The sequence below is a fragment of the Hermetia illucens genome, chromosome 2 (assembly GCF_905115235.1).
Source record: "Hermetia illucens chromosome 2, iHerIll2.2.curated.20191125, whole genome shotgun sequence".
Classification (NCBI taxonomy): domain Eukaryota; kingdom Metazoa; phylum Arthropoda; class Insecta; order Diptera; family Stratiomyidae; genus Hermetia; species Hermetia illucens.
In genome coordinates this window covers 18,988,258-19,000,172 of record NC_051850.1, presented here as the reverse complement: position 1 = coordinate 19,000,172, position 11,915 = coordinate 18,988,258, and the positions used below count along the sequence as shown (strand labels likewise).

The 11,915-nt window shown below is 43.4% G+C and overlaps 1 protein-coding gene across 4 annotated transcripts; it reads left to right on the top strand.

The window, feature by feature from the left end:
• The first annotated feature begins 316 nt into the window (after nucleotides 1–316).
• On the top strand, nucleotides 317–10,860 carry LOC119649070 (nucleolar protein dao-5). 4 transcript variants are annotated; one of them, XM_038051059.1, is made up of 6 exons: nucleotides 317–541; nucleotides 818–985; nucleotides 1,043–2,467; nucleotides 9,056–9,172; nucleotides 9,473–9,909; nucleotides 10,154–10,295. In XM_038051059.1, the coding sequence occupies exons 1-5, from the start codon at nucleotides 440–442 to the stop codon at nucleotides 9,875–9,877; spliced, it is 2,217 nt and encodes a 738-aa protein (XP_037906987.1). In that variant the 5' UTR covers nucleotides 317–439; the 3' UTR covers nucleotides 9,878–9,909; nucleotides 10,154–10,295. The 4 variants fall into 4 exon arrangements, with proteins under 4 accessions (XP_037906987.1, XP_037906986.1, XP_037906990.1 ...); XM_038051058.1 differs by having other exon boundaries at nucleotides 318–541; nucleotides 9,473–9,916; XM_038051062.1 differs by lacking the exon at nucleotides 9,473–9,909 and having other exon boundaries at nucleotides 319–541; nucleotides 10,154–10,860.
• Nucleotides 10,861–11,915: the final 1,055 nt, after the last annotated feature.

Here is an 11,915-nt window from a genome sequence, read left to right as displayed (position 1 = left end):
GCGACCAGTGGGTCGCCGGAAGGGAATTTGGCACAGAACAGTAGAGAAAGAGTGCAGGCGTATCGGGAAGTCCTAGAAGGAGTTAAAACACATTTCAGTGAACAGTGGCGCGTAGGCTTTGAGATGCAAACGGTTCTGGGTCGTTTAATATATTTTGTAGAAAATCAAATTTTCGTCCCCAGTGACCAAATAAAAAAAACTTTTTTGTTATACTAACACGTAGATGGCCGTGTTGATGAGCCGCTGTATTCTGACGAATATGGCGACTCAACGAAGATATTGACAGCCGGTTCTCCGCGACTGAACGACAATCTTCAGTCAGCGTTCACTTCTCACGTTGTCATTTAAGTCGTGCGCACGTGTTTTGTTTGAAGTGACGAACGCGTGAAAGTGGACGTAGTTGTAAAGTGTTTAGTGGTTAATGCAAGTAGAATAAAAGATGGCAGTGGTGAATAACGCGCTCGTAGCGGCGATATGCCTGGATTATATCAAAAAGGTCGACAAAAACCTCGCGAATGTGTTTCAGACCAAGGCAAAGGCGGTAAGTTCGGTGATAGCGTGCTCGACAACCGCCACAACCTCAACATGTCATTACACCTTGACAGCCAACTGGCGCTAAAATACGCAATGTCTGCACTATTTTGTGACGGGAACATAAAATAAATTGAAGGAGGTTTGCCAGAAATACGTGCCGAACGCGTGTTAGCTGTCAATTAGGCTAGTTGGGGTGCCCCTGAAATATGGCGGTAGCACGTGGCGATTGATCGCGTTCTAGAAATCTCGCGTCAACTAATGCAATGCCGTTTGGGTTTTACAGGTTGCCCTTCCAAAAGGATGCCCGCAATTAGAGGAGATTCTCACTTTTTATCAGAAAAATTGCCCGAAAAAGTTGCCAGCGATTAAAGCTTCCGCCGCGGATGAGAGTTCTGATGAGGACAGCTCGGAGGAGGATGAGACCCCATCGACTCCCGCCCAGAAGCCGATGGTAAGGTTTTTGCTCTATTTAGAGGATTTTAGCGTAACTCAACATTTTTTCTTCCAGTTGAACGGCCACGCCAAAACTCCAGTCGCGAACAATAAAAAGGCTGCCGCCCAGTCATCTTCCGAAGAAAGTGACAGCGACAGCGAAGATGAAGCCCCTGCCGCGAAGTCTACACCTGCTGTCAAGAAATCAACACCTGCTGCAGCCAAGAAAGAGTCATCTGATGATTCCTCGGACGACAGCGAGGATGATAAGCCTGCCGCCAAGAAACCTGTTGCTAAGCCAGCTGCGAAACCAGCGGCCAAAAAAGAGTCATCTTCTGAGGAAAGCAGCTCGGAGGACGAGGCTCCTGCAAAGCCAGCTCCAACTAAGACACCTGTGAAGCCAGTGCCAGCGAAGGACAGTAGTTCTTCCGAGGATAGCAGCGATGATGAGCCACCGAAAAAGGCTGCACCCGTCAAGACTCCAGTGAAACCTACTCCAGCTGCGAAAAAAGATAGCTCCTCAGAAGACAGCAGCGATGATGACGATAAACCAGCAAAACCGACGCCTGCTAAGCAGCCAGCCAAGGCCACACCGGCTAAAAAAGAAAGTTCTTCCGAAGACAGCAGCGACGATGATGATACACCCGCAAAACCTACCCCTGCTAAGCAGCCCGTGAAAGCCACGCCTGCTAAAAAAGAAAGTTCTTCAGAAGATAGCAGCGACGAGGATGAACCGCCAGCGAAAGCAAAACCTGCAGCAGCACCTGCAAAGCAGGCCGCGGCTAAGAAGGACGACAGTGAAGATTCTTCGGAAGACAGCAGCGACGATGAACCACCAAAGAAACAAGCGGCAAAGGCTCCAGCTCCCGCAAAGGCACCAGCTAAGAAACAAGAATCATCCAGTGACGATAGCTCTGAAGACGAAGCCCCACCAGCCAAGAAACCTGCAGCCAAGCCAGCACCTCAAAAGAAGCAAGAATCATCAAGCGAGGAAGACAGCAGTGAAGAAGAAACAAAAGCAGCGGCTGTAAAGAAACCAGCCGCCAAGCCTGCTGCAAAGAAACAAGAATCATCCAGCGAGGAAGATAGTTCTGACGACGAACCAGCCGCTGTTGTCCCGGCTATAAAGAAACCAACCGCTCCTGCTAAGAAAGCGAAAGATGAGTCGAGCGAAGACTCCTCCAGCGACAGTGACGATGAACCCCCACCAGCAAAGAAAGCTGCAATAAGTGCGCCCGCAAAACCAGTGAAAAAGGCGAAATCATCAAGTGACGACAGTTCGGACGATGATGAAGACGAAGCACCGAAAGCGGCTCCAATCAAAAAGGCACCGAAAAAGAAGGAGAGTAGTGACGACGACGATGATGATGATGCTGAGGAGGAGGAAAAACCTGCACCCAAGGCAGGCCAGAAAAGGAAATGGGAAACACCGTCGGAAGGTACCCCAGCAAAGAAGGGAAACTATAATAATTTCGTGAAAGCAGGAGAAAGCGGAGATAAGGTTAGTACAATTTCGAATTTTGGATCAGTTGAATCGCGGGTTATAGTGGATGAAACGTTTATTCATTTAACTGGTGGCTGCGGCAGTCGCCTACCCTTTTCCGTTTCCATTCTATACACATTTTTTTCACTACCATGATTAGAGCAGTTTCTTTCCTGTTTTCCTCATGTGAAAGGGAAGCTTTTTGACTCACAACGACAGTAATAGGAATGCCATTTTCAATGGCTTCTATCGTGATAAAATGAATCTTATCGTGAGATTTTCCCATTCACATCACCCTTTTACCAAACCCCATCCTTGTTAACTAATATTTCGCCCACTGCAAGGTACATCTTCTGTATATGGCGGCGTACAGAGTCTCATCATTCAGCTGTGATTGCCTCCCAGCGCCTTACTGTCTGACAACTGATATTGATCCAAACGAGAATTATCAAAGGCTCCTGCTATATCAATTAAAACTACGATAGCTGCTCCGTTTGTTGCGATCTCAATTTCCAGTTCCAACTGATGTATTACCGCTTCATAAGATTTTTCCTTTTGATAAAACGGACATTGGACCGCACATGGTGGAGCCGTGAGGGCTATGCCATACAGTGCAATCCACCCCTATATCCCACCAGGAGATGATGGGCAAGGGTAGGCTCTGTTCACAAATGGATATTGCGTTTGGATTGGATGTCAATGCATTACCCTTGTTCGATATGGTGCGCCTTTCAGCTATGAGCTCAGAAACGGCCCGACCATCTTTTTCATGCTGAAGTAGACTTCTCTGGGTATCTTGGCGCCGAGCATCATCTGGTAAGAGACGGCAACCATTTAATAGGACCCCAAATATCTCTTAGGGATATCAAATTAGAAGACTTCGTCGCAAAACTATAATGTCTGGAGTTCATAACTAAGGCAAGCGTAGACCGGATATCGGATGTCGCCGACGTCGAAGAATGACACCGCTGACGAAGAAAAAGAGAGCATCTTCAATTTTCGCTACGACAACTTGCATGCTATCCGGACATCTTCTAACTCATCACCTTCCGCACGCTTTTTCGAAAGGGCGCCCCCCTTTATATTGAAATTTCATTTTTTCTTGCTTCCTCTGTTTACGAAGGCAAAACCGAACTATATGCTTGCTTTTGTAGCGTTATATCGCAGGCATTACGTCGCAGAAACACTCGCCACTAATCTCCCTCTACAATCTTATTATTTCTCTATTCAATCACTACTTCACTATTTTATTATTTATTATTCCCTCTCGCTACCAAAAATTTAGCTTTAAAATACCCATCTACTCCCCCGAAAAACCAAAAACAATTTGCCCAGTTCAGCTGTTCTACTCTCTATCGATCAGCCGGTCTCGATCCCGCTAATTCCTCATGCGAAATGCATTTTCAGTCGCCTCAACCAGAAATAATCGTTAGGCCTGCCCCTTTATGGCCTGATCTATTTTAAGTGCAAGCTCATTTTTCCCTTTTGCCCGGTCATGCAATACGCTAGCATTCCTATTATTTACATGTTGACAAATTCGATTGATGTCAGTAACGCGAAAAGTAAATTGGGAGGAGTATATTAGGAAGGCTACTGGATGTTAAAATGGAAGAAAAAAGGGAGAATATTTGATATTAGTAAATGCATTCCCTTTTCATATTGTCTCTGGAAAAGGCGAATAAAGGACTGCACCTGTCGCAAAGACACGGCTACTACAAACCGTTTGGTTCAGTTTATCGCCTCCTTCTGTTACCTTTTCTCAATATGATCTCTCTTCTGCCACTTTCATCTTCTCATCAACACGTACACGAGCAAATGGCCAGTGTGGCCAGAGTATCCAGATGACCCGACCCAGACATGAGTTGATGAAAACTTCCGTCGACATTTGGCATACAACTGTGAAAGTGGATTTAGCGCTGACTATGTGACCGGAAAGGTGGCGGCTCAAATCTCACTGGTGGCAGTGGGATTTGTATCGTGATTTGACGTCGGATACCAGTCGACCCAGCTGTGAATGAGTACAGGCTCCTTCGATATTCTACCCATTAATGCAAATAGGAACAGTTCGATGACCATTCAAACTAAAAACCTTGGTCTTCATTCCGACCCCCCTTGCTTCGTTCTCTAAATCCAGAAGCAGTTGGTCAAGGTCCATGAATCGGTTAGAGAACAAGAATATGTCAGGCCAATGTATGTGTTTGGGGAGAGATGACCTCGTCCTCTGAATCTTTCCAAGTTCGGCCAAAGAAGCAGGAAGGAAGTCAAAGATAACGAGATTAACCCTGGAGTTGAAATTCTTCTAAGATGTTACGTCGATGCGGAACGTGACACTTTGCGCCGTCATATGTTGCTCTTATAACCGCCGTTAGTTTTTTCCGGGATGTATCTCCACCACTTACTGAAAGTCTGTTTAAATCGATAGAAAGTAGGTAGAAACGAAATGCGAGCTCTGCACTCTACTCCGTAATAATCGGGAGGATGTAAATGCAATGGAAACAGGAGAATCCAGAGCGTCAGTCGATCAAGCTTCCGAGGTGTTCTTTGGTGGGTTCTAGGATGACTTTAGCTAGTATTTTCGCAACAGCAGGAAGCCTGTAAATATCTGTGCTTCCATTTTTCGTATTCAAAACTGATGCACTTGTTCGGAATCTTCGGCCAGTTTTTAGCTTTTACTGCCTTTAGGAGTGACCTCTGCATCACGTTCGACATTTCCCTCGGCTGTAAATATGGTATATGTGGAGTTGTGGAGAGTACTTTTTAGTCAGTACCATCACCGTTTCTGATGGTCTTTAGGTCGTTTACAATCGACTGGCATGATTTAGTTAATTGTAGCTAGCAAGGTATCATCAGCGTGGGTAACATAACCTAGCCATCGAAGGTGGTTCCCTCGAAACTTTTCACGGATGGTCACAAAATTATTTTGATAGCCGAGTTATGCGGCTAAACCAGTGAAATATGTTCGCCTCCATAGCCGCGAGAAGGAGTTCGTTCTCTGGTGGTATTACTTCGGATTTGAAGCGCATATTGATTTCCTATTTAATCCATGCTAGTGAGTTTAACGATATGCTGAGACGATCTTTGTCTAAACTGTGTAATAGATTCGTCATTACTTAGTTGAAATGAGCGGCAAAATACTAATGATGGAGCAAAGCTCAGGGATAATTGTAGTACAATAAATACATAGGGTATCCTGCCTCAATATCATAACGGATTCATGGGCCCAGCATGGTCTTTTCATCAATTTATACCTTTTTGTCCTTTGCTAACAATTCCGCTTTTCTTGCAGTTGCACTATGTTTAAGCCTTAGCTTGGGTTTAACTTCGCACTGATAAAAGGCGACCCTACCCTGTTTCCAATATATCGATGCAACCACGGCTCTGAACATTTTAACTAGCTAGTGTCCTATAAGTTGAATTCCATGCAGTAAAAGAATGTAATAGATTCCATCTGAACCAATCTAATAACATGGTTCAATTGAATTTATCGCCCATTTAGTTTTATTCTCGTTTTTTGCTCGATTTGATAGGATTCCAATCCTCATTCCATCCTAATAAAACCGTTTCATTCAATCATCATCCCTCATTCTTATTTCTAAATCTGGAAAGCGAGTCCCTAAACGAGTTGTTGCCCTGTTTAGTTTGTCCACGGCCACCTCGATTTATGTGGTTTTGATAGCCTTTCGTGCGCTCTCCATCTCAGTTGTATTCAAGATGTCTATCAATTCCTAATAGAAGAGACATCCATCTCCAATGCATTCGGAATCGATTACATTCGACTCTTCGCTTTGGAGACTCGCGTTCTGAGTTTTCACCTTAGTGAACATCCCGCTTCAGTATTCAGATCTAAATGTCATTAGTTCCGACCTCCCCAACTCACAGAATGGCACCATTATGTTCATTGATTTGCATAGGTTACAATCAAGACTGATTTCTCCAAATAGCTGTCCTTGAACTGAGGCCCAATGGGAAGTTCACACCTCCAAGCTACTGCCAGAATACACGCTTTGTGTACCATCTTGCTTTGTCCGTTGATAATTTTCTCTCTCTCTCTCTTCGAATATTCAAACAAAATTCTAAAACCGTAAATCAACCTTGGTGGTCAATGTTTCGAATCATCCCTTTTTTGGTTGATTCAAAATTTCATGGCCAACCTTGGTTTTCGACAGCTGTATAAGGTGTTTAGGTCCCCCTCCTTCTGTTACCATTGCTAGAACTTTAATTTTAGTATGCAGACAACCTTTGTCCAGATATGAGAAATCTCCCTATTCAGATGAGTGCATCAATGGTTTGTTCTGCATAATTAGTGTTTTTGTTCACTTGGCGAAGGTTGTTCCATACATTTACTATGAGAGTATCCATACGATCCAGCGGCAGGCCAAGAACATTCGTCTCCGACCATGAATTTGTATAGTGAAAGAAAATTATTGCGCATATACGCAGCTCCGCGCATCCTAATGGAACTATGTACTTCGTTCTCGCATGCACGAAACGCGAGCTAAGCTCAAGAATAAATTGTTATTCATGATGAAGTTCATTTACCTGGGAGATCCTTTGTTTCTGCTTTTTTAACCGGAAAAGTAACGGGTTTGTGCCCCGTGAACGGCTTACCCTCAAGGGAGAAGCGAAAGTATTTAATAAAGAGGTACGCGGCGTACCTTAGTTACCTTAAGCTGGGTTCAGTTATTTCGAAAAGAAACTCAACAGTTGCCAGGTTTGGTGCACCCGTTGGTGAAAAGCGGAACCTACCACTGTGTCTGAGGCATCGACAAACACGGCTTGAGGTTCATCTGGCAGAGGAATGTAACATCAACAATCTGTTGTTTGACAGTTTCAAACACCTAGACGGCCTCAGTACCACGCAACCTCGCGTTGACGATCGCTTGGTGATGAGCCTCCTTGGGCAGGAAATAAACGGTAGAAGTTTAACATGTCCAAGAATTTTCGCAGACCCTTATAGACTTTCCGGGCTGGATCATTGTCATCCATATGGATTAAGTGACCCGCCCACCGTAACCTATTGAGCCGAATTTTATCCACAACCGGACGGTCATGGTATCGTTCATAGATTTCGCCGTTATATAGGCTACGGAATCGTCCATCTTCATGTAGGGGGCCAAAAATTCTTCGGAGGATTCTTCTCTCGAACGCGGCCAAGAGCTCGCAATTCTTGCTAAGAATCCAAGTCTCCGAGGAATACATAACGACTGACAAGATCATAGTCTTGTATAGTAAGAGCTTTGACCCTATGGTGAGACGTTTGGAGGCTCTGTTGGTTGACAACAACCTTTGAGAATGCAACATTACTCGGTTTGCAGCATTCTTCCGTTCCGTTATTGCATTCATCGTCAAACCAGTGGTTCCGACTCTTTGCGGATGGGGCCAAGTATGTTTGTGCCCGTATTTATGATTTATCATTTGTTAATGCTTCATCTCAATGACCTCTGTTGACTGCGGTTTTTGCAGCATCAATTTTCCTCTTATGGGTGTTGTGGATGGCTTCAGTGTGAGAGTTAACACCTGATTGTCAGAGGGAATTCTAGATGGTGCTGTTATTCGAGCACCATGCCAACGAGATAGTGATCCGAGTCTATATTGGCCCCCCTGTATGTTATGACATTCATCAAGGCTGAGAAGTAGCGGCGTTCGATCAACACATGGTCAATTTGGTTGAAAGTGGTCCCGTCGGGAGAAGCCGACGTATGTTTGTGGGTCGCTTTCCATGCAAACCAGATACTTCCAACAATCATTTCGTGTGACACTGCTAATTGAATAATCCACAGTCCGTTATCATTTGTATTTTGGTGTAAGCTATAGAAGCCAACGTATCGCCTGAATACGGGCTCCTTCCCTACTTGACTGTTAAAATCCCCAAGTATGATTTTGATATGTCTGGGATAGGCTTCGAGGGTTCGCTCTACTGCCTCGTAGAAGGTATCCTTTTCCTACTCTGCAGTCTCATCTGTAGGGGCGTGAACGTTAATGAGGCTTATATTTCTAAATTTGCCTCGCAAGCCCAGAGTGCATAGCCGTTCGCTTATTTTTTCAAAGCCGATAAAAGCAGGTTTCATTTTTTGGCTAAGAAACCTACTCCGAGGTTCGTCGTTATATTATCCGTCCAGTCCGAGGTTTTTCTTGTGGCTTCGTAACTTCGGTTTTCCACGTAGGTTTGTCAGCCCTACCCAATCTGGAGGACCGTTGATACAATTTGTCTCGTTTGTAGGTGCGGGAGGTTCGCCTTCATCCTCCGTCTGCAGCTTTTCGTTAAGAAAGAGCTCCCAGCAGTCACCACGTGGAGGTGGAGATATGGTTTGGTAGTAGAACTGTTGGTTCAGCAGGCGTTTCCCGGGTTTTATGCTCCATCGTAGGTACCAATCCACGTGTCGCCCTGGGACCTATACTACCCTTTGACCTACTTAGCTTAGCATGAAATAGTCGAATTCTTGCAATAATTAATTATTAGATTAAGGCCAAATTCCACAAGCATCTTCAAGATAACGGTGGATATTATTTATATTTTCCTAGAAAATTGCATTACGCTTAGTTTATGTTCACAATCGATCAAATAGTATCCTATTATTTTCTATCATACATATTTATTCCATCTAGAAAATGAATGGTACACCAAACGGTAACGGTATCAAAAAGAATGCACCCTTCCGGCGAGTAAGAGACGACGAGGTAGAAATTGATCCGCGAGTGAAGGACAATTCCTTCGATGCAAAGGTCAGTGCCCGACTTTGTTTCGAAGAGAAACACAAAATGGACACCTTGTACAATTTGTATTTGCTCCGAAATGGGCGCTACCGTTATGTTTGAATTCTCCCTCCAATGAACATGTAGAAAGAACATTTCAAATTTTATGAATAATTAGATGCTTTTCAACAAATTTATATTTACAAGGTTCTAATTTGTGTTTCTCTTCTTTTTTTCTTTCTATATTCAACTCTAAATCGCATACGAAAATTCGCAACAATTTTCAACTCAAAATCAAACGCGTTATGAATGGGAACATGAAAACTGAAGGGAGGAAAAGGTGACTGGAAGTCAAGAAACAACGATCAAGGAGGCGAAGGTGGATTCAATAGACGTGGTGGAGGACGAGGTCGTGGTGGTCGTGGTGGTGGTGGATTCCAGAAATTCGGTGATGGAGGCCGTGGTGGTGGTGGCGGCGGCGGCGGAAATTTCCGTAAATCATTCGGCGATTCACCAAATGGTGGATTTGGCGGCGGTGGCCGAGGAGGAGGCGGCCGTGGAGGACGAGGTGGTGGAGGTCGCGGTGGTGAACGTGGAGGACGAGGTGGCTTTGATCGTGGAGGACGAGGTGGCGGTGGATTCCGCGGAGGTCAAAATAATAATAGGAACTCTTTCGGCCCAAGAAAAAGTTTTGACTCAGCGGGGCAAAATAAAAAGATAACATTTGATGAATAGAAAAATTGTTGCGAATTTTAGTGTATAATAATGTAAGTGGTAAGTACTATCCTTTAGGACTCTATATAAACATATTTTTTGCACACTGAGCCATTAGAAACGCGACCGTAACTAGGTTCGACTATTAGATGAAAAAGAGTGGGAACGTAGAGAAAACTCGAGGACGTTCTGAAGAGCAAGTGTGCACTGAATGTACTAAAAGCATAATTTAAAAACATACGAAAAATATTTCTCTACATCATCAAAATATATAATTTTGCTTTGCTTCTTTTACAGAGAAACGCCCGGGGTTCATGGGGAGAACGTGCCAACTTAGACTTGAAGCACACCAGGGGCAAATCGTTCAGACATGAAAAAACGAAGAAGAAGCGAGGCAGTTATCGTGGCGGACAAATTGACATGGGTGTAAACTCAATCAGATTTGAGGATTGAAGATAGTATATTTATTAGATTCTGATTAAACAGAGCCCTCTCGTTTCTGCATTCGCAAGAACTAACTCTTAAGTGTATAGTTTTTAAAACGTCGCTGGCAATGAATGTCAAACCATTAGAAATTTTTAATCAATGTTTCTAGTTTCTGCTGAATTGAGCTTTGGGTAGAATTTGAAATGTTTTCCAATGAACCAAGCGCGCAGTGTTAGAATTTACGCAAGTATTTAATATCATTTTATATTAAACGCACGTAAAGTATCGTATGTTTAGCGTATTTCTATTGATGCCGGTCATATAATACAAACTTATATACATTACCTCTAAGAGTAGATTTATATATTGATAGTAATCTAATGGAGTCAAATTATTTTTTCACTTTGACACAAGAAATCGTTCATTATGTTTCCTTTTAGTTTTAAATAAAGTTGAATTGAGTAGTTTTGAGCTCAGACTACTTAGGAGTGAATGTGAATTGTAACCAACATTACAATTGTGTGTTATTCTTTTAAAATATTTTAAATACAAAATGAATATGTATATGTACAAAGCTGTCTAAATTTTTTCTTTTTTTCTATTAATCGACAATAATTGAAGAGATAAATGCATGGTGTGGCATTTCAACTTGGTCCAAGGCACTAGTCCTCCCATTCTACGAGGCATAGCAATTCCTTGTTTATAATAATAATACTTCGGAACATAATGGATTTTTGTGGTCCAATATCCAAATAGGCTGTCTGTGCGTAGTGTCGTCCCCTCTATGGCTTTCTACGGTTCTAAATGGTTGCCGACTACCAAATACATCCAACGGTGCCTTGCGATAATGGCGACCAAGATATTATGTTAAATCAGTAGGATAACACTATGTTCATATTCAAAATGAAGACAACAGCGATCGATAGGAGGATGCAGCCATCATGTCTTAATTGCGAAAAAATGTCTTCCATACTACGGTCATGTAATTTACACTAACTAGACCTCAGTAACTAAGATTGGCCTGAATGATGGGAAACTATCAAAATAACGATGGTTTGATACGCTAGATGGTGATTTGAGGGCCTTTCGAATCCACCCGGACCAAGCCTATGGATGGAGAAGAATTGCTAACTCGATCTAAACTAGTCGAACCCGCTCCTTAAGAGGGCAAAGGCTACACAAAAAGAAGAGGTATTTGAGAAAACAACAAAAAGACAGAACAGATTTATTTATTGAGCAAAGAAACAAATACATATGCGATACAAAAAATATATATGCACATATCCATGCCCCGGAGGGGCCCCAATCGCGACAAGCCCTCTATGGACTGGTGGACGGTAGAAATTGCCGACCTATGGAGGGAGTGTCATAAGCCTCGCCATTTGGCACAATGTTTGCACGTCAACGAGGAAGCATGCGCCATAAAGGCGCAGTATAGATTACCTAAAAAGGAGACTCAAAAGCAAAGCTCGTGGCTGGCAGAACCTTGTCAACGAGGTGATTTGGCTATAAGCTTGTTACCCGGGGAGCCTCTGCGGAAACTGCATACTAAATATCGAACAGGTTGACCGCGTTGTACGGGAATTGTTCTCCAGATATCCTGTACGGGTTGATATCAATAGTGCGGAAAGCG

Coding starts and splice junctions, on each gene's coding strand:
- LOC119649070 (XM_038051059.1), top strand. CDS start 440: ATGGCAGTGGTGAATAACGCGCTCGTAGCGGCGATATGCCTGGATTAT. Junction 986..1,042: donor CTCCCGCCCAGAAGCCGATG/GTAAGGTTTTTG, acceptor TTTTTCTTCCAG/TTGAACGGCCACGCCAAAAC. Junction 2,468..9,055: donor CAGGAGAAAGCGGAGATAAG/GTTAGTACAATT, acceptor TATTCCATCTAG/AAAATGAATGGTACACCAAA.